A 26,800-nucleotide genomic window follows, 5' to 3' on the forward strand; every position below is an offset into this window, starting at 1 on the left:
CCACTGGGGTGTTCATGCTTGAACGACAATCAGATCGTCTTCAACCGATAAGTCGTAGAGGCATACGATCTCTAGCTTGAATATATATCAACGGTTTGAGCCTTGTTGACAGATCAAATACGATCATGGTTCTCACGAGCAATGAGAAGCGCGCCTTCTTCAGGCAACAGTGCCGTGAGGCATTGGCAGCCCATATATGTATGTTGCGGGCTTATCTTTGCCTAATAAGTGAAACTAATCCGCGTCAGATGACCGACTTGGCCTTGTCGTCGCTCCCAGCCAAGTCCGTCTACAGCCATCGGCTGGGGATGGATACGCTTGGTCGGTGACGGAATCCAAGAAGAGCCTGTTGCAGTCCAATTTGGGCGGTGGAAGTGTTGGCCTGTACAGGTCCATTTGCGAAGAACTAGGCCGGTCGCTTGAGGCAGTTACTCCGCAGACGCTGCAGGTTGCCCAGTTAGAACGAGACCATCTGCCAAGAGAAGAGGTGAGGCTTGCGATCCCCACGCTTGGCCAATGCAACACTAAATTTGGATATAGTCTGGGCCCCCCGTACGGACGAGGAGCAAAGCGGCTCTTTCACGGCAAAGATCCGCGAACTGGAAGGCGTCAATCATGAAATGAAGAACGAGCTTGACCGCACGAGCATCCATCTCCGGGAGTCTCTCGACGAGAATCGCACATTACACGAAAAAATTCGTCGGCTTCAGGGCGAGTTGGATAGTAGTTCATCTCGAGCAACTCACCTAGAAGACGAGTTGGTCCGTCTGACAAATGGGATCACCAAAGCTATGCAGGTTTTGCAGGATCATCAAGCCCAGGAGTGGAGCAGGCCAAATTTGCATGGATGCAGACAAGATGAATCTGGCGATAGCATAGACAGCATGGCGCTAGGAATATCGCAGGCTCCGCTACGCGACGTGGCTTGACTGACAATGTGGTGGGGTGTTTCGCGTTTAACTTACGGAGCGCTCTGGCCAATGGGTGCTGTTTGAGTGGATCCGAAGTTGAACCCCCATTTTGGGAAATAACACTTTGCGCCCATCGCAACTCGGTTATAACCGTGCAAAGGACGCGTTTTTACGTGTGAAAATGCGATTGGTATATTTACGGCATATAAGAAGGAGGTAGCGACCGCGAAGGGCTCGCCTAGGCCGTGGACAGCCATGTTCACTAGGTTCGTGGTTGAAAATCCAAATCATACTATGCATTATATATATCCTGAGTTTACCTTGTACAAACTTTGGTGCATCTGCTGTATGCCCAACCGCATTTGTACGCGGAGCACAATTTATGCTTCCATACAGGTACTACAGCACTACTACCAGAGCCTAGCCCTATTAACCCAGGGTCTGGTCGTGTAAGTTCAGCAGAGTAATTAAGCAGGGTGGTTAAGCAGAGTGGTCAAGCAGAACGGTTAGGCAGAGTGGTCGGGCGGAGTGGTCAAAAACAATGGTCAGGATCTGAACTAGCGATAAATTACTAAGTGGGTCACAGCGAAGAAAAAGAAGGGACTTTGCCAGGTACATGTAGGAATGCTGTCATTGCGTCAAGCTTTCGTTCATATCCCGTGGACCTGCGGTATGCGACTATTCTTCATCCTCAGGGATTCGTAACCAAGTTGTGCGGGTTAACAGAACACGCAGTCAAACATGAGAAGACCGCGGGATTATCGGGCTCTGGCGATCAACCGCACGGGCTCGTCTCACACGCATGAACCATGGAATAAAGACGGAATCAGCCGCTGATATGATCTGCAACGTCTGTATCCAAATGCGGCCGTCACTGCCGCATGAAAAACCGGATTTTCACTATCACATTAGCGGTCACATACAGTCCTTCCAAAATCGGCTTGACACATACACTCTGTCTCATTCTTTTCTGGCCCCAACGCCAAGGCCTAAGCGCAGATCAATTATTTAGCGGGCCGCATCAAATTGATGGACGTCGAAACAGGCATCTCGTATGAAACTGTATCCAGGGGTGTAAATTACGTAACGCTTACGAGAATAATATGGAACTCCGTGGTATTCGGTAGTGGGGGCTCTATAGATCATGTGGCAGATTGCCTAGCAACTGGTCCCTGGACTTCTGCTTAGTGACTTCAAAATTCCTTCTGAACCTGTACAGCATGTATTGATTCTCTTCGTCGGTGATCATTCTTGAGATGTCTCTTTCGCTTGTCTTTCGCCCGAGGTTCCGTTGTTTGCGGACGAACAGCAGCCTTTTCGGCAGCCGATGGCGTAGGCCTCAACTAATTGGGCAATAGTTCTATGGCTGTCCATGCGGTCTAGCCATATTAGGTTAGGTGCGGTATCTGGCACCAGAATATCCTGTGATAATTGCTTCCAGTTTTGAGCACAATGACCAATTCCATGGCTGATAGGCTAGATGCTGGTAGTAATGGTGTAGTAACTATATGGAAGCATAAGTAGTGTTCGTTTGGGTGCGGTTAGCATACAACAATGCAATGGAATTTGTGAGAGGTGAACCCTAGATATATATAATAATTAGAATGATTTGAAAATTCAAACACAAACTTAGTGAAGGTGGTCATCTACGACGTAAATAAGCCATTCGCGCTCACAACCTCCTGTTAATATGCCATAAGATGAACACACGCATTCTCACACGTGAAAACGCGTCTTTTGCACGGTTAAAGCCGAGTTGCGATGGGCGCAAAGTGATATTTCCCAAAATGGGGGTTCAACTTCGGATCCACTCAACAGCACCCATTGGCCAGAGCGCTCATAATGGAGTCTGTGGTATTTCCAGCCACATGCTGTCTATGCAATCGCCAGATTCACGTTGTCCGTATCCATGCAATTTTGGCCTGCTTTTACCACGCGCTTGGTGATCCTGCAACACCTGTATAGCTTTGGCGGTTCCATCTGTGACACGAACCTGGTGGTGATGATGATGATGATGGCCGAGATAACGAAGATATATCTGGGCCACCACCCGACCTAACATCTAGTGCCACGGTTATCAATAACATGCAGGATGCGCTTCTACGGACTCAACACCGAGAGGGCGCCACCGAGGACAATATTCGTCAGGTAGAAGGCTTAATTGGTCTATTTACCAAGCTACAGGTGGATGGGAGGAAACAGAAGACACTTGCAGGCAGGGATGGGCTTCTTAGAGCAGAAGTGACGATGTCGCGTTATTATAGATATTTTGTTGGAACACATGTCTTTTGGCCTAACTGTTTTTTTATCTTTTTGAGCAGCAAGGGTTCGAACACAGCTCTGCTCGGATCGGCTTTTCTAGGTGTTTCCTAAGACAATTTCCGAAAGACAGAAATATTAGTCATCTGATCACTTCTAGCACCATTATATAGCACATAATTTCTGTTGGATGACAGGGGTTGTGGATCGGTCAGGGGCGATGGTTGGCTTGATTAACGTAGGGGGTATAAGAGGCGGTCAGGCCATAAAGTGGATCCCGAAGTGCTCAAGGTCAAATACTTTTGTTACACCACTGTGCCCATTCTCTATCTCGATGAAATGGCTGTCTTTCTACGGGACGATCCACATACTCGCAACGACCTCAAGAATCAGAAGGGCTCTCCCGTTAAACGTTGAGAAGTCCACTCAACAAAAGGTCAAGGAACGAAACGCAGAGTTACGAGATTCTAGTCATACCACTTAATTTAACGTATTTTACGGGCGAGCTGCGCACACGGGCGAGCTGCGCACACGGGCGAGCTGCGCACACGGGCGAGCTGCGCACACGGGCGAGCTGCGCACACGGGCGAGCTGCGCACACGGGCGAGCTGCGCACACGGGCGAGCTGCGCAGCCCAGAACACATAGTAAAAGCGACAAATTACGACATGATATTTCAATAACCAACACTTTTATTTAATTTCATTACTTGCTGATAAGTAATTGATAAGCATTTTTAGTATAATGTATCAATTTTGAATTAATCGGGAACTTGCATTGTTATGATATCGAAAAATACAGAGGATTTCGAAAACAGTTTACCCCCCAGGCACACCCGTTTTCTTTTCCCAGAGACCCACAAGGACGTCTAGTCCGGACTGCTGGGTTTCAGATTCCCCCGCAGCCAATTATACGGCGTTACGCCGCAAGGAAGGTACCTCAGCTAGCCAAAGTTGGATTAGCGCATTCTGAGTGGGGCACTGGGAGAGAAAGCGGGTTTGTCTGGGGAGTAAACTGTTTTCGAAATCCTCTGTACATCGCTGAACTCCAGATATATATATATTTCAGTCACTAATTTATTAAATTCCCCTAAACGCTACCAAGTGCCTAGATATCACATAAAAATCATTAGGCTACAAGGAAAAGCTCATATAGGCAACCGTTGTTGAAATATCATGTCGTAATTTATCGCTTTTACTATGTGTTCTGGGCTGCGCAGCTCGCCCGTGTGCGCAGTCCAGAACACATAGTAAAAGCGATAAATTACAACTTAATATCTCAACAATCCTTGTCTACAGGGATCTTTCCTTAAGCCTAAATACTCTCCATGTAGTGTCCAGCACCTTACCTGAGCTTAAGGAGTTTCTCTGTCATAATTATCAAGATATATTAATATCGAGCTTTTGTGTTCGTAATTTTCGGTAAATTTGGAAATGATAATCACCTGGCCTTTCGGTGTCCTTGAAATTGATATACAGTACTAATAAGTCTTATCGATTGTTATCGGTAGGTAACTAGATAGAACAAGTGTGCGGTTGTTAAGATATAGATGTAACATATCTCGCATTTACTATGTGTTCCGGACTGCGCAGCTCACTAGTGGTGCGCAGCTCACTGGTGAATTACGTTAACTTAACTAATGCCCACCCAGGCTCATACGTTTCATAATTGCATATCAAATCTACCCAAGGTAAACATCCCCCGAGAATCTGGTCATTGTCAGGAAAAAGTCTGGGATCGAAGAGAAGCCCCTGAGGACCTATTACAGATTGAGACTAGTGTCGTCAAACCCTTTAAATCGTCCCCAATCGTCCTATGGCTGTTCACTCGTGAATGCCTCCCAAGTCCCAGACAAGGCTTCGAAGTAACATAGGGCAAGTGGCCGAGATGCTTAGAGCGAATGTAAGAAACCAGGACGTCATGAATGATGGAACCTTAAGATATAATGAAGAGTGACCCGTGACTCCTTAGTGCCTTGGGTGTTGGTGCTTGCAACAGTGCTGGTCTTGGAATCCTTGAGGACACCAATCGGCGGTAGGTGGCTGCTGTTACGGGCGAACATGAGGCATACGACGAGTGGGGAAATTTAAAATGATTTTGTCGCATTCTAGCCTTGCGACTCTCGCAGGTCTAGGTTTTCCCTGAACAGCTCAACGAGAACTTAAATTGGGCTTTTGGGATCTCTAATTTTAGTATAACGGCCTTTAAGCTTTCATAGTCTTCGAATTTTTGCTTTGAATAACCTAAGCAAGCAATCTTGTTGATATGCCAGTGATTATGCAGTCCACTTAGAAATAGGGCAAGCAACCATCCGAGTGTCACCATATTTCCCAAATTATGTAGCTTTCTGCTATGTGCTTGAACTGTCCGGCAGGTAATTTCCGATGGCAGGGCTTACAACTATTTCGAACAACGGCCCGTATGCATCCTGACTAGATATATGCCAGGTGTCACCTGTTCCATGCAATGCTCCGAACTGGATTGATTCTGAATATGAAGCCAAGTTTGTCTGAAGGATACATGAATCCAGCAAAAGATGAACAGCGACAGTATTATCTGATGAGGCATCGCGTGTAACATTTCAATGTGACTCGTGCAATTTGTCATGGAACTCTTTGAATTCAGAATTGCGTGCGAGAAGAGCCTTAGGAGTGTCGCATTCTATCAGCTTTCCGCTTCTCAGCAGCGCTACTCGATGAAATCGACCAATGTATCGGAAGCGATGCACCACCGCAATCACGGTTTGTTGGCCAAATTCTTCATCAATCACCTTTTGCATGATTGACTCTGTCCCGTGGTCAACACTATGATCTATTAGTCGTGATCATGGAAAAAAACAAGAACTAGATTTACCTGCTAGTCGCCTCATCGAGTATCAGAATAGGGCTCTGAACATTCAAAGCTCTTGCCAAGGCCAGCAATTGCCTTTCGCCGACAGACCAGTCCGAGATTTCCAAATCCATGTCAAGACCACCGTTATTTTCGAATTTTCCCCAGAGACCTACTTTCACCATAGAAGATACGATAAATTCGTCAGAAACTCTTCCCAAAGGATCTAGATTGAATCGTATCGTGCCGGGCATGAAAAATGGGTCCTGTGGGATGACATTTAGTCTAAGGCGAACGTCACGTGGCTCGAGATCGGCCAAATTCTGCCCGTCTATCGACACATAACCCGTCTGAATATCAATCATCTGCAGGACCACCATAATGAAGGAGGTTTTGCCACAGCCAGATGGACCGCAAACCGCGAGTTTTTCACCTGCGTTGATTTTCAAGGATAAGTTCCTCAAGACTGGAGCAGATTTCAGACTATTTATATGTGAATCGCCGCGGCATGAAAGAAACAATCCGGTGATTGAGCTTACCTATAGGCAGCAGTTACGTTGCTAAGCAAAATCCCACCCTTCATAGGCCACTCAGTGACCGGAGGAGGTCGTTTTTGATCCCTCTCCTCGGAAGGCGTCTCCCTTTCGAATATTTGTATACGTGACACTGCGCCAACTGAGGTCTCTAGCTGAGTCCAAGCCTGAATAGTACGAACTAGAGTCTGGTTAAATGTTAGAACCAAATTAAGAGCCACACCCATAGCTCCAGCGCTAAACTTGTCTCTCAGAGAGGTCGTGATAGCAAGCAGTGTCACCACAATGGCAGCAACCACCAAGTTCAGAACTAAACCTAGCCACTGCTGAATACAGATAAGCATGTAAAAGGCCCGCTGAGAACGATTTAGCCGCTTCTCGCATTCGGCTTGGAAAGTTTTGTGCCATCTTAGTGCCTGAATCGTTGCAATTCCCTTAATTGTCTCCGTGAATTGAGCGTATAAAGGGGCTTTTGCTTCAATTTCAAGCAGTCTCACTTGACGGGAAGTTCGAAGGTAGTACGACTGGATCAAAAAAATGGCGACGATGATCACGGGAAAGAAAGCGGCCAGATACTTTCCCACTGCGCAAAGAATGACTAGATTTGTCAAGCTTAATGAGCCATCTACTAGGCGTTTTAGACCCGTTTCAAAGCATAGCAGTCAAGGGGAATATGAGCTGTTTGCACAAAACTTACTCGCTACAGTGTTCACTACCCAGACTGGGAGCTTCATGTCAACCAGGTCAATGTCCTGACTGAATCGATTTGTAATGGATCCACTATCAGTATTTTGAAAAAGGCGAATGGCGCTTTGAAGGTGGACTTCAAAAGGTTTGCGTGTAAGCGGAGGCCTGTTTCGTTGATGATGTTGATGAGCAATAAACTGGATTTTAACTTAATGAATAGCCATTTGTTGAGACTCAAAACAACTTACTAGCATCCCAACGTAAAACAAGAAACATTTAAAACCGTAAACGCTGTATATGCCCCGAGATACAAGCCTAGCTTAGCATTTGGAGCCTTTGCGTTTGAATCGGACCACCATTGGACCCACAAAGCTATACTCAGTATTTAGACCCGCAAACAAGGAATTGAGTCTGCTCGGAAAGTTACTGACTGGAAAAGCTGCTGAAGAAGGTCGAAATAAGGAAGCATGCGATGAAGGAAAAAATAAGAAGTCGGCCACCACTTTGAGCATAATATTTATAGACGCCCCAAGCTCCATGGCATCGTGAAACTTTAGGCTCGTCACCGATGCCATTTTTGTCTGAAACCTCGGCGGCAAAGTTGTAATTTTCTTCTGAGGTCTCCATTCTCACGGCCGACTTCTGCTCGTGTTTAGATGAAGCTCGTACCTTAGCTGAAATGCCAGATATTCTCGATGTGAAGTTTTCAAAGGCAGCATTTTCAACAACACTACCATTTTCGAGAAGGACAATCTCATCAGCATACGGAAGAAGGCATTCTATGAGAATTTAGCTTCCGATACCTTCGTTTGGGGCTCTAAAGTACTCACGGGTATGGGTTGCAAGAATAACAATGCTTCCTGTTCGCCGGAAATACCCCTCCTCCGCGAAGAGGCTTGAGCAAATATGGCGAATGGATTTGGAATCTAAACCACTGAAAATATCATCGAGAACATAAATTGGCATTCGTGAGTAAATTGCTCGCGCAAGAGCCTGAAGTACTCGTAATAGTAAAGTCAGATCAATTAGAACTTTAATGACTCAGAGGGGATTCCATCTTACCACTCGTTGCTTCTGACCCCCACTCAGCGCGGTGCCGTCACTCCCGGCCTTGTGCATACTACCTTTGGATATAGCCCTCAAGTCATCTGACAGACCACAAGCGGCTACACAAAAGTCGTACCATTGTGCGTCAATTTCAGTTTCTCCTGTAATGTTGAATTGAATAGTCTCGTTGATGATCCATGGGGTTTGGGGGCAATATGCAATTCCCAATGGCTGTACGGCAGCTTTTCCGTGTTTAACAAAGGTTTCTCCCAGAATGCTCTTGATAAGTGTTGATTTTCCAGAGCTCACAGGGCCAATAATCATTGTTATCCCTTTCTTAATGTTCAAAGTGAGGTCCTTGAGCACAACTTCACCATTGTCAGACCAAGAAATATCCGCTCCATTAAATGATGCAACAGGAGAGTCAAAGTGCCGGTTGACAGTAGGAGTAGTCAGCTCAATGGTGTCTCGCTGGGGAGTTTTATGTTCGTCACTGGGTGGTGATTTTGAGTGTCGGTTTCTAACGGGTTGTTTCGCGATATACGTCTCAATTCTCTCAAAACAGCCCAGAGATTCAACAACCGATGGCACAGCCTGAACAAAGACTAGCAATGGTGATGTTAGGAGAGAAATCAAGGAGAGCGCGGTGAAAGCATTCGATGCTAGGAGCGACGAGTCGTTCCGAAGGATGGAAATCATGGAATACACCGCGAATGTAGCGTACGGCGCAAAATCAGTCGGAATATTGGCTGATGAACATCAATTTCTTGTCATCAATAGCCATCAGAATAAATGCCTTACATAAGACCACAGTCCAGATAAGGAGCTTGCGAAAGCTCGCAGACGTCGTCAGTTCAGTCTCTCGAAGCTTTGTGATGAGGCTATAGAGTATCTCATCAAGCCCTAGCATCTTAATAGCTTTCATGTCGCCTAAAATAGCAGAAGTCACAGTGAGTCGCCTCTGTACTTTCTCAATCCAAGCTTTTTGAGCTGGTACAGCCCGTGCTGAAATTGGTCCAACCCCTAAAGCACAGGCTACTAGATAATTAGTACTATCAGAAGCGTGAAATGCTGAATGTACTTACCAAGAGAGATAAGAGCAGGAACAAGACACGCCAAGAAAATTTGACGTTCAAGAAGATAGAGGGCAAGTGCGACCTCAATAGTTGATGCCCATGTCTCATGTAACATTCTAAGGCCGCTCACTATTCGTTCTACATCCGTGCCCATTAGCGTAAGAGCAGCTGAATCTCTCATATCATTGCTGGTCAAATGAATGGTTTGTTCGTAAATGGCCGAAATAAGACCTGCTCGGACCATTAAAGTCAGGCGATAAGTCTGACGCCAGTATATAGAAGTTGAGATCTGCACTGAACGTTAGATATCACGTGGTATTTCTTGCAAATTTACGTACTGCCATTCCCAAGTAAACCAAAAAATAGGCACCGATCAACGCCTGGCCGTGTTCTTTGTTCCCAATTGTCGATCCTTCCTGAAAATATTTCATCGTGGATGTGATCAGAAAAGGTTGGCAGAATGTAAAACCACTAAGTGCAAGACGAGGAACAACAGCGGAGAAGGCAGCCGATCTGTACGCCCTTAACACGGCTTTCAGGAGTCGATGCTTGGGTCTCGATTGCGTCCAAGCTTTTTGCAGTTTTCTCCGTGCAAATTCACCCTCCAAGTTTTCATCCAACCGGGGAATATCGTCGAGGGATAAAGTTGTAGAATAACCCGCCCGAAGAAATGGATTGACCCAGATGAACAAGCTTCGATTCCAGAATCCGACAACCTGTTCCACACTTGCATCTTGGTGCAAAATGCGCAGCATATTAGCCTTTCCCTTTGTTTCCAAAAGCAGAGAAAGAACGAGCAAGATGTATATAGCTGTAAATAATCCTTTACAGCTATCACTTGAAGGAATGTACCATAAGGAGCGTAGCCGAGGGATATTCAGGATGGTCAGTGCTGAAAAGTATAAGACAAGAATATCCGAGGGATGAATAGAGCGTTGGTCTTCCAAAAAAGAAGCAGGCATTGCTAGACCAGCCGTAGTAATTTCCAAGACGTCTGATGTTGTTCCGAGTCTCGTATACAATACAGGGGACTTTGCATGGAGGACCGCATACGCCAGACGAAGCAGAAAGAGCGTACCAAGCAAGGTCTGCGTTGTTTTGATATCGCATTAATCGTCTGATAGATTTGACATACAAGCTGAGCGCTTTTACTTACAAGTTTGTATATTGCCAAACGATACCCTGTAACTTTGACTGATTCTCTGTAGAGCGCTTTAAGACGGACAAGAAAAAGTAACAGAAACAAAGAGGTGGGTAGAATGACGAAGAAGGATTCTTCGAAAAGAAGGGTGAAGTCAAAAATTCGACAGCGGATGTCCACACGAGGACCGAAATGATCTTCGCTATTTGCGGGACAATTAAGAATTGTTGCCATTTTGCATATGCATGAGGATGAGATACATACTTTGCTAGAAAAGAGCAGGAGGTAGTTTAATAGCGCCGAAAAGGTGTTTGGAGCTTCGATGCCGGGACCACATTGAGAATTGCCGATCTACCCGTCCCTGTCCGGAGCCCCGACGGTGAGGCGCAATTGAAACCGTAGATAAGCCTTCCCATTATCCGAAATTGCAGCACTAGCCCGGCTGTAGGCTTAAACCCAAAATACCACCTTCAACACACGACCAGGGCTTGGTGGCCCCCGATTGGATCAGTACACCCAGTATTCGACAAACGCAGTAACAGGAATTCGTATCAGGCCTCTCTGTCGCTGCATTACCACAGCCCGGTATTGTCCTGAACCGATCCTGCTTTTATCTTCCTAAATCAAATGAGAAGACTGGTATCGGATCCTTTCGTTCTCATTTAGAGCGTGACAGCGCTTTGATCTGCCTATGCTCCTCGCTAGCAATGCTGCGCAACTATATCGAGAATACTCCACTATTATCCCGCGCTATGCTGATTGGGATAAGTGGATACTACTACGAAGGTTTCAAATTGCGCGCAATATAAAGGAGATCATAGCTGAGGACGATAAAAACAATAAATGGCCATAGATTTTGTGTCATTTTGTCCGACTACAATCTTCAAAGAACCTTTCCTACTACCTTCGCGTTTTACATTCCGAAAAGACATATCCTTGTTTTTGACTCGTGGGAATATTCTCTTGCCCTACCTAAAATGGTTTTAAGACAGCGTCCGTCAATCGATTGGGAAGCGAATCCTTCAGCTTATCCCGAGGAGGAGGATGTGAAGTTCTGGAAATGGAATAGCAATGTCCCATCTGCTGTCGATGCATGCGTTCATGACCTAATTGGGTCAACTGTTCGCCGGCAGCCCGAGGCGCCAGCGGTATGTGCATGGGACGGAGAGCTGACGTACAGTCAGTTGGATGCGTTGTCAACCAGACTGGCGTACGTGCTCATTACGAGGGGGTGGGAGCAGAGGTTATTGTCCCGTTGTGCTTCGAAAAGTCAATGTGGACACCCGTTGCTATGCTGGGCGTGATGAAAGCCGGCGGCGCATCAATCGCCTTAGAAACGACGGAGCCTGAGGAACGCCTAGGAAAGATTATATCCAAAGTGAACCCGAAGTTGATCCTTTCCTCTACCAGGACAGAAAGCCTGGCTAGACGACTGGGCCATTGCCAGATTCTAGCTGTGACCTATGAGAGTCTGGGTGCAGCAACGCCGGAATCGACCTGCTTGCCTGTGATTGAATCGCAAAGTCTACTCTATGTGGTTTTCACTTCGGGCAGCACAGGGGAAAGGAAAGGGGCAATGGTCACTCACTCCAACTTCAGCAGTGCTATTGAGTACCAGCGGTCGACACTCGGATTTACAAAAATGTGCCGCGTCCTTGACTTTTGCTCATATGCATTTGATGTGTGTTGGTCGAACTTTCTGCACACGATCAGCGCAGGCGGCTGTCTTTGTATCCCATCAAACGCAGAGCGCCAGTCAAACCTCGGCGAACTATTTCGCAAATATGGAATTACTTATGCTGCCCTGACACCCACAGTTGCACGACTTGTTGATCCTGAAGAGGCAAAAGGATTGGAAACAATACGTCTGGGCGGCGAAAGTGTACGTGGTGAGGATGTGGAGGCCTGGAGTCCATATGCAAGGGTGCTTACAGGATATGGCGCCTCTGAATGCACAGTAACGAATTTGTGTGAAGTCAGTGCGCGTCTCGAAGGCTCGCACTCGCGAATAGGAAAAGGCGTCGGATGCGTGACATGGATTGTGGATCCAAAGTATCTAGAGCCAATATTTGAAGTTGGTGCGGTCGGCGAGCTGTGGCTGGAAGGGCCGCTGGTGGGCCGAGGCTATCTGAACGACCCCGAAAAAACCGATGCTGCGTTCGTCGAGGATCCGCCATGGCTGCTCCACGGAGGACCCGGCCGGCCTGGGCGTCGAGGCCGGCTCTATCGGACTGGGGACCTTGTTCGGTATGCTCCGGACGGAAGCCTTATCTTTATAGGTCGCAAGGATGACCAGGTCAAGATCCGAGGACAGCGAGTGGAACTCGGGGAAGTCGAGTACCACGTCCGCAACGCATTGGTGGATGTTATGCTGGAAGACGACAGCAGCCAACTTCCGCCGTCGCAGCTATCCGAGGTACAGGTAGTTGCCGAAGTCGTGACACCCAAAGGGGGTGACCGCCCCGCCCTGGTTGCGTTTGTGCGCCTAGGGGCCGCCGCCGGTCCCACTGATGATAAAGGGCACGCAGCAGCGGTACGCCGACTAGCTTCATCTGCTGAAACACGGCTTGCAGCATGCTTGCCTGTGTATATGATCCCTTCGGCCTGCATTCCGCTTCTCTCTCTGCCGCTGACTGCGACGGGCAAAACGGATCGGCGTCAATTACGTCAAAGCGGGAGTGCCTTTTCATGGGACCAGCTGAAGGCCTTTAGCTTACTGCACCATGAGTACCGCGCTCCACGGCCTGGGATGGAGGAGCAACTGCAAGCTCTCTGGGCCGATGTTCTCAAGGCTGAACCGGGCAGCATCAGCGCTGATGACAGCTTCTTCCGCATTGGCGGCGATTCAATCCAGGCCATGCGGCTTGTAGGGGCAGCGCGGCGCCAGGGTATAGCGCTATCCGTGGCAGATGTTCTTCTGCATCCTCAACTGAGTGAACTTGCAATGAGGGCGACAAAGTCCGCGGTAGAAGTTAAGCACGTTGTGCCGGCGTACTCGCTGCTGCAAGCACCGGTTGACATCAACAACGTCCGGCAGGAAATTGCTTTACTCTGCGATGTAACTGCAGAGCAGATTGAGGATGTCTTCCCCTGCACTGCCCTGCAAGAAGGTCTCTTGGCCATAACGGCCCGCCAGGGTGAAGACTATGTTACGCATGTTGTCCGTGAACTACACCCGGCAACTGAACCCGTGCTCTTTATGCGTGCATGGGAGGAGACAGTGAGCATGATGCCCATTCTACGCACTCGGATTGTTGACCTATCATCAAGAGGCCTTGTGCAGACCTGTTTAAAGAAGGGTGAGCCATGTAAGCTCGCAGATGATCTCGCGGCATACATCAGGTCAGACAGCGAACCCAGTATGGGGCTTGGGACAGCACTCTCAAGGCATGCTCTCGTCAGGGACACTTCGTCAGGGAAGGTGTTTTTCGCCTGGACAGTACATCATGCCCTATATGATGGATGGTCCATGCAGCTCATCTTACAGGCCCTGGAGGCGGCCTACCTTAGTCTACAGCCCGTGCAGCCCGTGGCGTTCCAGGCCTTCATCAAGCGGGCCCTTACGGTGAGCGATGTCGCGGCAGAATCGTTCTGGCAGGGGCAATTCGCCGGCCTGGAGGCCCCGAGCTTCCCAGCTCTGCCTTCTCTGGCCTACGTGCCTCGGGCCGACGAAAGATTGATCCATAAGGTATCCGGCCTACGGTGGGAGAACAGCAGCTATACCCTATCTACTGCCATCCGGGCGGCGTGGGCTATCTTGACTTCAAGATATTCCGGCACGACGGAGGCTCTGTTCGGCGCCACAGTGACAGGGCGCCAGGCAGCAATGCCCGGTATAGAGCAGGTGGCTGGTCCCACAATCGCCACTGTTCCCGTCCGAGTCATTATGCACCCGGAGGGCACAATGGAGGCACTGCTGCAGCAGGTTCAGCAACAGGCTGCGGAGATGATTCCTTTTGAACAGACTGGCCTGCAGCGAATCCGGAAGTACGGCAGTGATGCTGAACGTGCCTGTGGATTTCAAACTTTGCTGGTGGTGCAGCCTGCGGCGGCGACGGAGGAGGGCGACAGTGAAGACGGCCGACGGGCATCCGTCTTCGTGAAATCGGAGCCCGGCAAGACAGGACCAGGTGAACGCGAAATAGAGACTCTGGGCAGCTTCAGTACATATTCATTGGTAATTGAATGCCGGCCAACCAACTATGGGCTCGAAATTGAATGCTGCCATGATGCCCATATTTTGCAGGAGATGGAGGTGAAACGTCTGATGCTGCAGTTTGATCACGTGTTACGGCAGCTGTGCCGAAACGAGAACAATTCAGTCAAACTTGAAGCTATCAATGTCCTTGCGGGCAGCGACCTACGAGACATCTGGAGCTGGAATAGCAATGTCCCATCTGCGGTTAACGCCTGCGTCCATGACCTGATTGCATCAACTGTTCGCCGGCAGCCCGAGGCGCCAGCGGTATGTGCATGGGACGGAGAGCTGACGTACAGTCAGTTGGATGCATTGTTAACCAGACTGGCATACGTGCTCATTGCGAGGGGGGTGGGAGCCGAGGTTATTGTCCCGTTGTGCTTCGAAAAGTCTATGTGGACACCGGTCGCTATGCTGGGCGTGATGAAAGCCGGCGGCGCGTCGGTGGCTATGGATACTAGTCAGCCCGAGGAGCGCTTGCGTCTGATAGTGGGTCAGACCAATGCCCAGGTCATCTTAACATCAACGGCAAACGAGGCGCTGGCAAAACGACTTGGCACATGCAGTGTTTTTCTGGTCAACCGCAAGGCCCTGGGCGTGGTTGACTTGCCCACAAACCTATGCCTGCCATCTGTCAGTCCTTTTAATCTGCTCTATGTGGTGTTTACATCGGGCACGACAGGTCAACCAAAAGCTGCGATGGTCTCACATCGAAACTTTTCGACTGCTATACACCATCTACAGACACCCCTCGGTTTTCGACAAGATGTTCGAGTGTACGACTTTGCCTCCTATTCTTTCGACGTATCGTGGTCAAATGCCCTCAATGCCTTGTCTGTTGGGGGCTGTCTGTGTATTCCATCCGAAAGAGATAGATACCATGACCTTCAAAGCTCCATTGTTAAGTTCAAAGCGACTTATGCCGAACTAACTCCAAATGTATCATCCTTGCTAAATCTCAATGCCTTGCCGAATCTAGAGACATTGAACCTCAGTGGTGAGAAACTGAACACTGCATTGGTGGAAGGATGCCCTGAAGCCCTTACTATCCTGAATACATACGGTCCATCAGAATGCACTATAACCTGTTCTGTTGCTAGATTCAACGTCAGCAACACGTGCATAGGTGATCTTGGCTACACTATCGGCTGTTTGGCCTGGATTGTATCGCATGACTCTCTTGCGCCAATTGGTGCGATCGGCGAGCTGTGGCTGGAAGGACCACTGGTGGGCCGAGGCTATCTGAACGACCCCGAAAAAACCGATGCTGCGTTCGTCGAGGATCCGCCATGGCTGCTCCACGGAGGACCCGGCCGGCCTGGGCGTCGAGGCCGGCTCTATCGGACTGGGGACCTTGTTCGGTATGCTCCGGACGGAAGCCTTATCTTTATAGGTCGCAAGGATGACCAGGTCAAGATCCGAGGACAGCGAGTGGAACTCGGGGAAGTCGAGTACCACGTCCGTAACGCATTGGTGGATGTTATGCTGGAAGACGACAGCAGCTAACTTCCGCCGTCGTAGCTATCCGAGGTATAGGTAGTTGCCGAAGTCGTGACACCTAAAGGGGGTGACCGCCCCGCCCTGGTTGCGTTTGTGCGCCTAGGGGCCGCTGCCGGTCCCACTGATGATGAAGGGCACGTAGCAGCGGTACGCCGACTAGCTTCATCTGCTGAAACACGGCTTGTAGCATGCTTGCCTGTGTATATGATCCCTTTGGCCTGCATTCCGCTTCTCTCTCTGCCGCTGACTGCGACGGGCAAAACGGATCGGCGTCAATTACGTTAAAGCGGGAGTGCCTTTTTATGGGACCAGCTGAAGGCCTTTAGCTTACTGCACCATGAGTACCGCGCTCCACGGCCTGGGATGGAGGAGCAACTGCAAGCTCTCTGGGCCGATGTTCTCAAGGCTGAACCGGGCAGTATCAGCGCTGATGACAGCTTCTTCCGCATTGGCGGCGATTCAATCTAGGCCATGCGGCTTGTAGGGGCAGCGCGGCGCTAGGGTATAGCGCTATCCGTGGCAGATGTTCTTCTGCATCCTCAACTGAGTGAACTTGTAATGAGGGCGATAAAGTCCGCGGTAGAAGTTGAGCACGTTGTGCCGGCGTACTCGCTGCTGTAAGCACCGGTTGACATCAATAACGTCCGGTAGGAAATTGCTTTACTCTGCGATGTAACTGTAGAGCAGATTGAGGATGTCTTCCCCTACACTGCCCTGTAAGAAGGTCTCTTGGCTATGACGGCCCGCTAGGGTGAAGACTATGTTACGTATGTTGTCCGTGAACTATACCCGGCAACTGAACCCGTGCTCTTTATGCGTGTATGGGAGGAGATAGTGAGCATGATGCCCATTCTACGCACTCGGATTGTTGACCTGTCATCAAGAGGCCTTGTGTAGACCTGTTTAAAGAAGGGTGAGCCATGTAAGCTCGCAGATGATCTCGCGGCATATATCAGGTCAGACAGCGAACCTAGTATAGGGCTTGGGACAGCACTCTTAAGGCATGCTCTCGTTAGGGACACTTCGTTAGGGAAGGTGTTTTTCGCCTAGACAGTATATCATGCCCTATATGATAGATGGTCTATGCAGCTTATCTTATAGGCCCTAGAGGCGGCCTACCTTAGTCTACAGCCCGTGTAGCCCGTGGCGTTCCAGGCCTTTATCAAGCGGGCCCTTGCGGTGAGCGATGTCGCGGCAGAATCGTTCTGGTAGGGGCAATTCGCCGGCCTGGAGGCCCCGAGCTTCCTAGCTCTGCCTTCTCTGGCCTACGTGCCTCGGGCCGACGAAAGATTGATCCATAAGGTATCCGGCCTACGGTGGGAGAATAGCAGCTATACCCTGTCTACTGCCATCCGGGCGGCGTGGGCTATCTTGACTTTAAGATATTCCGGCACGACGGAGGCTCTGTTCGGCGCCACAGTGACAGGGCGCTAGGTAGTAATGCCCGGTATAGAGTAGGTGGCTGGTCCCACAATCGCCACTGTTCCCGTCCGAGTCATTATGCACCCGGAGGGCACAGTGGAGGCACTGCTGCAGCAGGTTCAGCAATAGGCTGCGGAGATGATTCCTTTTGAATAGACTAGCCTGTAGCGAATCCGGAAGTACGGCAGTGATGCTGAACGTGCCTGTGGATTTCAAACTTTGCTGGTGGTGTAGCCTGCGGCGGCGACGGAGGAGGGCGATAGTGAAGACGGCCGACGGGCATCCGTCTTCGTGAAATCGGAGCCCGGTAAGATAGGACCAGGTGAGCGGGATATAGGAACCGCGGGTAACTTCAGCATATACGCCATGACAGTTGAATGTCATCTCTCCAAGCGAGACGTAGAGTTAGAGTTCTCTTTTGACACTTCTGTGCTGGAGGAAAACCAGGTAAGACGCCTGATGCTATAGTTTGATCACGTGTTACGGCAGCTATGCCGGAGCGAGAACAATTTAGTCAAACTTGAAGCTATCAATGTCCTTGCGGGTAGCGACCTACGAGACATCTGGAGCTGGAATAGCAATGTCCTATCTGCGGTTAACGCCTGCGTCCATGACCTGATTGCATCAACTGTTCGCCGGCAGCCCGAGGCGCTAGCGGTATGTGCATGGGACGGAGAGCTGACGTACAGTCAGTTGGATGCATTGTCAACCAGACTGGCATACGTGCTTATTGCGAGGGGGGTGGGAGCCGAGGTTATTGTCCCATTATGCTTCGAAAAGTCTATGTGGACACCGGTCGCTATGCTGGGCGTGATGAAAGCTGGCGGCGCGTCGGTAGCTATGGATACTAGTCAGCCCGAGGAGCGCTTGCGTCTGATAGTGGGTCAGACCAATGCCTAGGTCATCTTAACATTAACGGCAAACGAGGCGCTGGCAAAACGACTTGGCATATGTAGTGTTTTTCTGGTCAACCGTAAGGCCCTAGGCGCGGTTGACTTGCCCAGTGAAATCTAGTTCCCGGTGCAGCAGCCCTCAAACACGCTATGCATTGTGTTCATATCGGGTAGCACTGGCTAACCAAAGGGCATTGCCTTGACCTATCGGAATTTCGCTAGCAGCCTAGCCCCGCATAGAGCAGTATTTAAAATCAAGGACACATCTCGGGTGTTCGATTTCACCTTATATAGTTTTGATTTTGTGTGGAGCTCTTTCTGCCTGACATTGACCACTGGTGGTGTCCTCTACGTGCCCTCTGACTACGAGAGAAAAGATGATATTGTTAGGGCCCTTGAACGGTACAACCCTACCTTTACATTCTTTACGCCAACCCTGGTAAGAATTATTCCACTCGGGGCATTGCGTCGCCTGAACACCCTGGTCCTCGGGGGTGAGCCGCTTCAGATAGGCGAGCTTGCCAAGCTGGACACCTAGTGTGAGATAGTATCTATCTATAGACCGGCAGAATGCACTGTTATAGCCACGTATGTGAACGTGGATCGAGACCGAATTTTTGATCTCAGTATTGGATGTGGGGTTACTAATAACACGTGGATTGTATCATATGACTCTCTGGCGCTAATTGGTGCGATCGGCGAGCTGTGGCTGGAAGGACCACTGGTGGGCCGAGGCTATCTGAACGACCCCGAAAAAACCGATGCTGCGTTCGTCGAGGATCCGCTATGGCTGCTCTACGGAGGACCCGGCCGGCCTAGGCGTCGAGGCCGGCTCTATCGGACTGGGGACCTTGTTCGGTATGCTCCGGACGGAAGCCTTATCTTTATAGGTCGTAAGGATGACCAGGTCAAGATCCGAGGATAGCGAGTGGAACTCGGGGAAGTTGAGTACCACGTCCGCAACGTATTGGTGGATGTTATACTAGAAGACGATAGTAGCTAACTTCCGCTGTCGTAGCTATCCGAGGTATAGGTAGTTGCCGAAGTCGTGACACCCAAAGGGGGTGACCGCCCCGCCCTGGTTGCGTTTGTGCGCCTAGGGGCCGCCGCCGGTCCCACTAATGATAAAGGGCACGTAGTAGCGGTACGCCGACTAGCTTCATCTGCTGAAACACGGCTTATAGCATGCTTGCCTGTGTATATGATCCCTTCGGCCTGCATTCCGCTTCTCTCTCTGCCGCTGACTGCGACGGGCAAAACGGATCGGCGTTAATTACGTCAAAGCGGGAGTGCCTTTTCATGGGACCAGCTGAAGGCCTTTAGCTTACTGCACCATGAGTACCGCGCTCCACGGCCTGGGATGGAGGAGTAACTGCAAGCTCTCTGGGCCGATGTTCTCAAGGCTGAACCGGGCAGTATCAGCGCTGATGATAGCTTCTTCCGCATTGGCGGCGATTCAATCCAGGCCATGCGGCTTGTAGGGGCAGCGCGGCGCTAGGGTATAGCGCTATCCGTGGCAGATGTTCTTCTGCATCCTTAACTGAGTGAACTTGCAATGAGGGCGACAAAGTCCGCGGTAGAAGTTGAGCACGTTGTGCCGGCGTACTCGCTGCTGTAAGCACCGGTTGACATCAACAACGTCCGGTAGGAAATTGCTTTACTCTGCGATGTAACTGCAGAGTAGATTGAGGATGTCTTCCCCTGCACTGCCCTGTAAGAAGGTCTCTTGGCCATGACGGCCCGCTAGGGTGAAGACTATGTTGCGCATGTTGTCCGTGAACTACACCCGGCAACTGAACCCGTGCTCTTTATACGTGTATGGGAGGAGACAGTGAGTATGATGCCCATTCTACGCACTCGGATTGTTGACCTGTCATTAAGAGGCCTTGTGCAGACCTGTTTAAAGAAGGGTGAGCCATATAAGCTCGTAGATAATCTCGCGGTATATATTAGGTCAGATAGCGAACCTAGTATGGGGCTTGGGATAGCACTCTTAAGGCATGCTCTCGTCAGGGACACTTCGTCAGGGAAGGTGTTTTTCGCCTAGATAGTATATCATGCCCTGTATGATAGATGGTCCATGCAGCTTATCTTATAGGCCCTGGAGGCGGCCTACCTTGGTCTACAGCCCGTGCAGCCCGTGGCGTTCTAGGCCTTTATTAAGCGGGCCCTTACGGTGAGCGATGTCGCGGTAGAATCGTTCTGGTAGGGGTAATTCGCCGGCCTAGAGGCCCCGAGCTTCCCAGCTCTGCCTTCTCTGGCCTACGTGCCTCGGGCCGACGAAAGATTGATCCATAAGGTATCCGGCCTACGGTGGGAGAATAGCAGCTATACCCTGTCTACTGCCATCCGGGCGGCGTGGGCTATCTTGACTTCAAGATATTCCGGCACGATGGAGGCTCTGTTCGGCGCCACAGTGATAGGGCGCTAGGCAGTAATGCCCGGTATAGAGTAGGTGGCTGGTCCCACAATCGCCACTGTTCCCGTCCGAGTCATTATGCACCCGGAGGGCATAGTGGAGGCACTGCTGTAGTAGGTTCAGTAACAGGCTGCGGAGATGATTCCTTTTGAACAGACTGGCCTGCAGCGAATCCGGAAGTACGGTAGTGATGCTGAACGTGCCTGTGGATTTCAAACTTTGCTGGTGGTGCAGCCTGCGGCGGCGACGGAGGAGGGCGATAGTGAAGACGGCCGACGGGTATCCGTCTTCGTGAAATCGGAGCCCGGCAAGACAGGACCAGGTGAGCGGGATATAGGAACCGCGGGTAACTTCAGCATATACGCCATGATAGTTGAATGTCATCTCTCTAAGCGAGACGTAGAGTTAGAGTTCTCTTTTGACACTTCTGTGCTGGAGGAAAACCAGGTAAGACGCCTGATGCTATAGTTTGATCACGTGTTACGGTAGCTGTGCCGGAGCGAGAACAATTTAGTTAAACTTGAAGCTATCAATGTCCTTGCGGGCAGCGACCTACGAGACATCTGGAGCTGGAATAGCAATGTCCCATCTGCGGTTAACGCCTGCGTCTATGACCTGATTGTATCAACTGTTCGCCGGCAGCCTGAGGCGCCAGCGGTATGTGTATGGGACGGAGAGCTGACGTATAGTCAGTTAGATGTATTGTTAACTAGACTGGCATACGTGCTTATTGCGAGGGGGTGGGAGCCGAGGTTATTGTCCCGTTGTGCTTCGAAAAGTCTATGTGGACACCGGTCGCTATACTGGGCGTGATGAAAGCCGGCGGCGCGTCGGTGGCTATGGATACTAGTCAGCCCGAGGAGCGCTTGCGTCTGATAGTGGGTCAGACCAATGCCTAGGTCATCTTAATATCAACAGCAAACGAGGCGCTGGCAAAACGACTTAGCACATGCAGTGTTTTTCTGGTCAACCGCAAGGCCCTAGGCGCGGTTGACTTGCCTAGTGAAATCCAGTTCCCGGTGTAGCAGCCCTCAAACACGCTATGCATTGTGTTCATATCGGGTAGCACTGGCCAACTAAAGGGCATTGCCTTGACCCATCGGAATTTCGCTAGCAGCCTGGCCCCGTATGGAGCAGTATTTAAAATCAAGGACATATCTCGGGTGTTCGATTTCACCTTATACAGTTTTGATTTTATGTGGAGCTCTTTCTGCCTGACATTGACTACTGGTGGTGTCCTCTACGTGCCCTCTGACTACGAGAGAAAAGATGATATTGTTGGGGCCCTTGAACGGTACAACCCCACCTTTGCATTCTTTACGCCAACCCTGGCAAGAATTATTCCACTCGGGGCATTGCGTCGCCTAAACACCCTGGTCCTCGGGGGTGAGCCGCTTCAGATAGGCGAGCTTGCCAAGCTGGACACCTAGTGTGAGATAGTATCTATCTATGGACCGGTAGAATGCACTGTCATGGCCACGCATGTGAACGTGGATCGAGACCGAATTTTTGATCTCAGCATTAGATGTGGGGTTGCCAATAACACGTGGATTGTATCACATGACTCTCTGGCGCTAATTGGTGCGATCGGCGAGCTGTGGCTGGAAGGACCACTGGTGGGCCGAGGCTATCTGAACGACCCCGAAAAAACCGATACTACGTTCGTCGAGGATCCGCCATGGCTGCTCCACAGAGGACCCGGCCGGCCTGGGCGTCGAGGCCGGCTCTATCGGACTGGGGACCTTGTTCGGTATGCTCCGGACGGAAGCCTTATCTTTATAGGTCGTAAGGATGACCAGGTCAAGATCCGAGGACAGCGAGTGGAACTCGGGGAAGTCGAGTACCACGTCCGCAACGCATTGGTGGATGTTATGCTGGAAGACGACAGCAGCCAACTTCCGCCGTCGCAGCTATCCGAGGTACAGGTAGTTGCCGAAGTCGTGACACCTAAAGGGGGTGACCGCCCCGCCCTGGTTGCGTTTGTGCGCCTAGGGGCCGCCGCCGGTCCCACTGATGATGAAGGGCACGCAGCAGCGGTACGCCGACTAGCTTTATCTGCTGAAACACGGCTTGCAGCATGCTTGCCTGTGTATATGATCCCTTCGGCCTGCATTCCGCTTCTCTCTCTGCCGCTGACTGCGACGGGCAAAACGGATCGGCGTCAATTACGTCGAATTGGCTCTACCCTTGGTTCTTCTGACGCCTGTTCCTTTCCCCGTTCTGCCTCCAAGCGGCTGCCGTCCACCGACCTTGAATTTCAAATCCAACATATCTGGTCTAAAGTGCTGAATGTTTCTGACGCTATCGGTGTTGATGATGACTTTTTCCGCCTCGGTGGAGACTCAATCACTGCTATGCAATCTGCCATCGCAGCGCGAAACCTTGGCATTCATCTCAGCGCTGCAGACCTTTTCAAGTACCGAACAATATTCACTCTCGCTCCAAGGTGTTCCCTGTTAGAGGATATCATCTCTCCTTGCTCGCCCTTGTTGGCCCTGGAGCCATTATCTCAATCTTTTCCCCTTACCCCTATACAGGCATATTACCTGTCACGTAATCCGGATCCCTTGACGTGCTTCGATCAATGCTTTCTCTTACAAATATCTCGCCAAGTCGAACCTTTCCGTGTCCGACTCGCCCTTCGCACCCTGGTGGAAAGACACTCGATGCTGCGTGCCCGATTTTCATTCCATGCTGGTGTTTGGTCACAGATCGTCACTGACTTTGTTGATGAATCCTTCCACTTTGAGTGCACACAACTGAAGACCAACTGTGTATCAGCTGCAGCGTTACGCCAGGCTCGCAGTATTCTGAACATTCAAGAGGGTCCTTTGGTCTCAGCAGTACTGGCAAACCAGTCCAATCAGCAATTTTTATTCCTTACTATACACCATCTTGTTGTTGACCTTGTCTCATGGAGAGTGTTGTTGGCTGAATTGGAAGACATTTTAATGTCTCGTCCACTGCAGCCCATTCGGTCCATTTCTTTTCAGTCCTGGGCATCAATACAGTCAAATTATGCTCGGCAGCACTTGGAGCCTGAAACCTCATTTCCCACTTCACTGAAGCAGCAACTACCAGATTATTGGGGTCTAAGCAACGATGAAGTTGGGAAAGTCCCCTTTTCAGTTCGAAACTTCGCCCTTGACAAACAAGTCAGCTTATCCCTTCTAGGGCCGTGCAATGACTTGTTCGGAACTAGGCCCCTAGAGCTCATGATTGCAGCTTTGCTATTCTCTTTTGGATCCGTTTTCCATGATCGACCCATTCCAGCAGTTTTTAATGAAGGACACGGTCGCGAAATATTAGATGACTCCATGGATCTCTCGGAGACTGTCGGCTGGTTTACAACCATGTTCCCAATCCAAGTCAACCGAACACAACTCTGCGACATCCAAAGCGCAATCCAGGCTACGAAACAATTCATCCGCAACCTTCCTCACAATGGCTGGTCCTATTTTACTTCGAAGTACTTAAACGCGAGGGGAGTTGATGCTTTTGCCGTTGACTCTTACGAGCTGAACTTCAATTACTTGGGTGTGTTTCAACAAGTGGAGCGAGCCATGTCACTGTTCCGCCGGCTAGATATTCCACCTGACTCTCGACCAGACAGCATTTCCCGGATAAGAGCCTTTTCGGTCTTTGATGTTGTTGCTTCAGTGGAGAACGGTGAGATCGTCTTCGAATTCAAATTTGATCCCCGAGTCCAGCACCTGGATGAGGTCGAGTGCTGGGTCAGGCTCTACCAGAAAACACTGGAAGAAATAGCCATTTCTGCATCTTAGGATTTTTGTCGCATGTGTTCAGTCAGTACCAAACTAGCCTTGTCCCTCGCTTGAGACAGTTTGTCACATCCGTAGTTTTTCTTATTATACGCTCTATTTGGTCACGTACTTTTTCTTTCTTGCGCCGTCTGGATCACTTGTTTTGTTTACTTTCTCTTCTCTTTGTGCGAAATGTCTTTGCTGAATGGCATCACGTGGAATTTGATCTTGAGTTAGAATGAAGTTCGTACAGAGACACAGATATCAGATGTCATCATCCATCAACCTGCTTTCTCAATGAAGTCAGATCCATTCTTGTCTAAGTCATGCACCAAAAGGTGGGATGGCGTTTTCTTCCGCAGCAGAGTATTCTTCACACACGGCAATGAGAATCCAGGACTTTGTCTCTCTCGGGCAGGAAAACCACGTTAGTCTATAAATATAGTTCTCCTATAAGCGACCGCCCTGATATCCACTGGCTGCAATCAAATTGGAAACCTCTGGCAAGAGATTCCATTTTTGAATCCAGGGAATTTCGGCCAAGTAGGCCTCGAAATGGTCCGATTCCGGTTCTCGAAATCAGGAGCTAGAACCGGAATCGAACCGCGCGACACCATTCTTAATATGAAGAACCTAAATTTGCATCAAATTTACCAAGACTTTCCTTCTTGGGTTGGATGATTCATTCAAATCGTTTGCTGTTGCTTACGACTTTTCTGGTCACTACAATCATGAATATTGTAGTGAGCCTAGTTTCCTATAAATTTTGATGAATGCCTCTGTTTTTATTTTGTATTCTTTTTGCGTTGTAGATCAAATAATTCCTCACACCTAGTACCAGAATTTTGTGCATGATTTACATAAACTACCCATTTCCACCAGCTACCAATTCAACTTGGAAGCATCTATTCTGCCCTCATTGACCGCCTCACTATCTGAATCTCTAATTACAGGTCTCCTTTTTACATGTCATATTTCTATGCTCTTTTCACTGCTTTCCTGCATTACCTCGGGTATTCTGATCTACCTCTCTCTTTTACCCCTCTGTCTCGGGTATGTTCGACAGAGGTCATCTCACCTTTCTTATCTGTGAATATAGCTCTATAAACCAGACCGAATAAAACATGAGCTTTCAGTTTATTTAAGTTAACTTCTACATGTACTACATGTACCTTTCTCTCTTATAAAGGGCAGACCCAAAGGAATTCTTCTATCTCATCTATCCTATCTATCATCTAGGTCAGCTAGCACACCACAGTGTCAGCTGATCTCCGGAGGTCTAGGAAGCCCTGCAGCATAGGGACCCTAGAACCCCCGACACCTAGTAATCTCCCAGGCTGTTGAAGGTTGATGGTAGCCAAAGTGGTTGTTGATGGTGTTTTTATGAGTTAATAACAAAAACTTTTCTCCGCGAAATAACAACTACATCGCCATGGCATCGCAGTTCTTGGATGAAATTTGGCGCCGGCCGCCTGAATTAATCCATTTCCTTTGGTTATTCAGTTAGTTAAGTAAAGTCAAATAGACTAATATTTAGTCACGTCTAGATTGAATAATGGAAGGCTTATAATACACATCGCTATTTCAACTTGCTGACCTGACTCTGTTGGACACAATATTTATTTGATGTACGGGACAACAAGCGTCCGGGCTGAGTAGGCTAAATACTGCCTTCCGTGACACTGACATCGGACCCCAAGGTGGTGAGTAGCAACCGTACCGTTTCCTAGTCCGCTGGCTTTACACGGGCTCTGGTCTATGGAAGTCATCTTGCAGGACGTGTCAGACAGGGTGCCGATTAGGTCAATCACAGGAGTGAATTCCATAATCATAGGAAGGTTGTCAATGAGTCACAGTGAGCGTACTATCGCAATATAAGGTTCTAAGTAACAGTGTAGGAATTGGTCACAATGAATTAAATTAGATACATGAATGGGTATCTATATATTAGGTCCTGCCCTGTCGTGGGATGCGATTGATTACGTGGAAGGCTACCGGTACCTTGCCTTGTGGTGTAACAGTGTGAACTAATTCAAATTGGGTTGTTGGGTGGAGTTGATCGTTGGGGTGTCGAGCACCTTAAGCAGAAGCGGTAGGTGGTCATGGCACAGTTATGTTATGT

The 26,800-nt window shown here is 49.4% G+C and overlaps 5 protein-coding genes across 5 annotated transcripts; 4 read left to right on the top strand and 1 right to left on the bottom strand.

Moving 5' to 3' along the window:
* Positions 1 to 125: 125 nt before the first annotated feature.
* Positions 126 to 929, top strand: N7489_011682 (uncharacterized protein; the record flags this gene model as incomplete). Its single annotated transcript, XM_056717431.1, has 3 exons — positions 126 to 198; positions 249 to 487; positions 564 to 929. The coding sequence occupies 3 exons, from the start codon at positions 126 to 128 to the stop codon at positions 927 to 929; spliced, it is 678 nt and encodes a 225-aa protein (XP_056565053.1).
* A 4,821-nt stretch (positions 930 to 5,750) lies between these two features.
* Positions 5,751 to 9,772, bottom strand: N7489_011683 (multidrug resistance-associated protein; the record flags this gene model as incomplete). Its single annotated transcript, XM_056717432.1, has 11 exons — positions 5,751 to 5,973; positions 6,023 to 6,481; positions 6,538 to 7,129; positions 7,229 to 7,287; positions 7,467 to 7,590; positions 7,650 to 7,997; positions 8,049 to 8,211; positions 8,281 to 9,014; positions 9,067 to 9,195; positions 9,351 to 9,630; positions 9,680 to 9,772. 11 exons carry the CDS (start codon positions 9,770 to 9,772, stop codon positions 5,751 to 5,753), a joined length of 3,204 nt encoding a protein of 1,067 aa, XP_056565054.1.
* A 1,687-nt stretch (positions 9,773 to 11,459) lies between these two features.
* On the top strand, positions 11,460 to 16,648 carry N7489_011684 (nonribosomal peptide synthase; the record flags this gene model as incomplete). Its single annotated transcript, XM_056717433.1, has 4 exons — positions 11,460 to 11,630; positions 11,687 to 16,138; positions 16,217 to 16,327; positions 16,493 to 16,648. 4 exons carry the CDS (start codon positions 11,460 to 11,462, stop codon positions 16,646 to 16,648), a joined length of 4,890 nt encoding a protein of 1,629 aa, XP_056565055.1.
* Positions 16,649 to 17,680: 1,032 nt separating this feature from the next.
* N7489_011685 (uncharacterized protein) lies at positions 17,681 to 19,420 on the top strand (the record flags this gene model as incomplete). The annotated part of the gene is made up of 5 exons (XM_056717434.1): positions 17,681 to 17,719; positions 17,837 to 18,049; positions 18,092 to 18,481; positions 18,686 to 18,989; positions 19,080 to 19,420. 5 exons carry the CDS (start codon positions 17,681 to 17,683, stop codon positions 19,418 to 19,420), a joined length of 1,287 nt encoding a protein of 428 aa, XP_056565056.1.
* Positions 19,421 to 21,052: 1,632 nt separating this feature from the next.
* On the top strand, positions 21,053 to 24,699 carry N7489_011686 (nonribosomal peptide synthase; the record flags this gene model as incomplete). The annotated part of the gene is made up of 5 exons (XM_056717435.1): positions 21,053 to 21,361; positions 21,404 to 21,571; positions 21,628 to 21,792; positions 21,940 to 22,300; positions 22,376 to 24,699. The coding sequence occupies 5 exons, from the start codon at positions 21,053 to 21,055 to the stop codon at positions 24,697 to 24,699; spliced, it is 3,327 nt and encodes a 1,108-aa protein (XP_056565057.1).
* Positions 24,700 to 26,800: the final 2,101 nt, after the last annotated feature.

This window comes from Penicillium chrysogenum (assembly GCF_028827035.1).
Source record: "Penicillium chrysogenum strain IBT 35668 chromosome Unknown utg000005l_segment0_segment0, whole genome shotgun sequence".
NCBI classification, from domain to species: Eukaryota; Fungi; Ascomycota; class Eurotiomycetes; order Eurotiales; family Aspergillaceae; genus Penicillium; species Penicillium chrysogenum.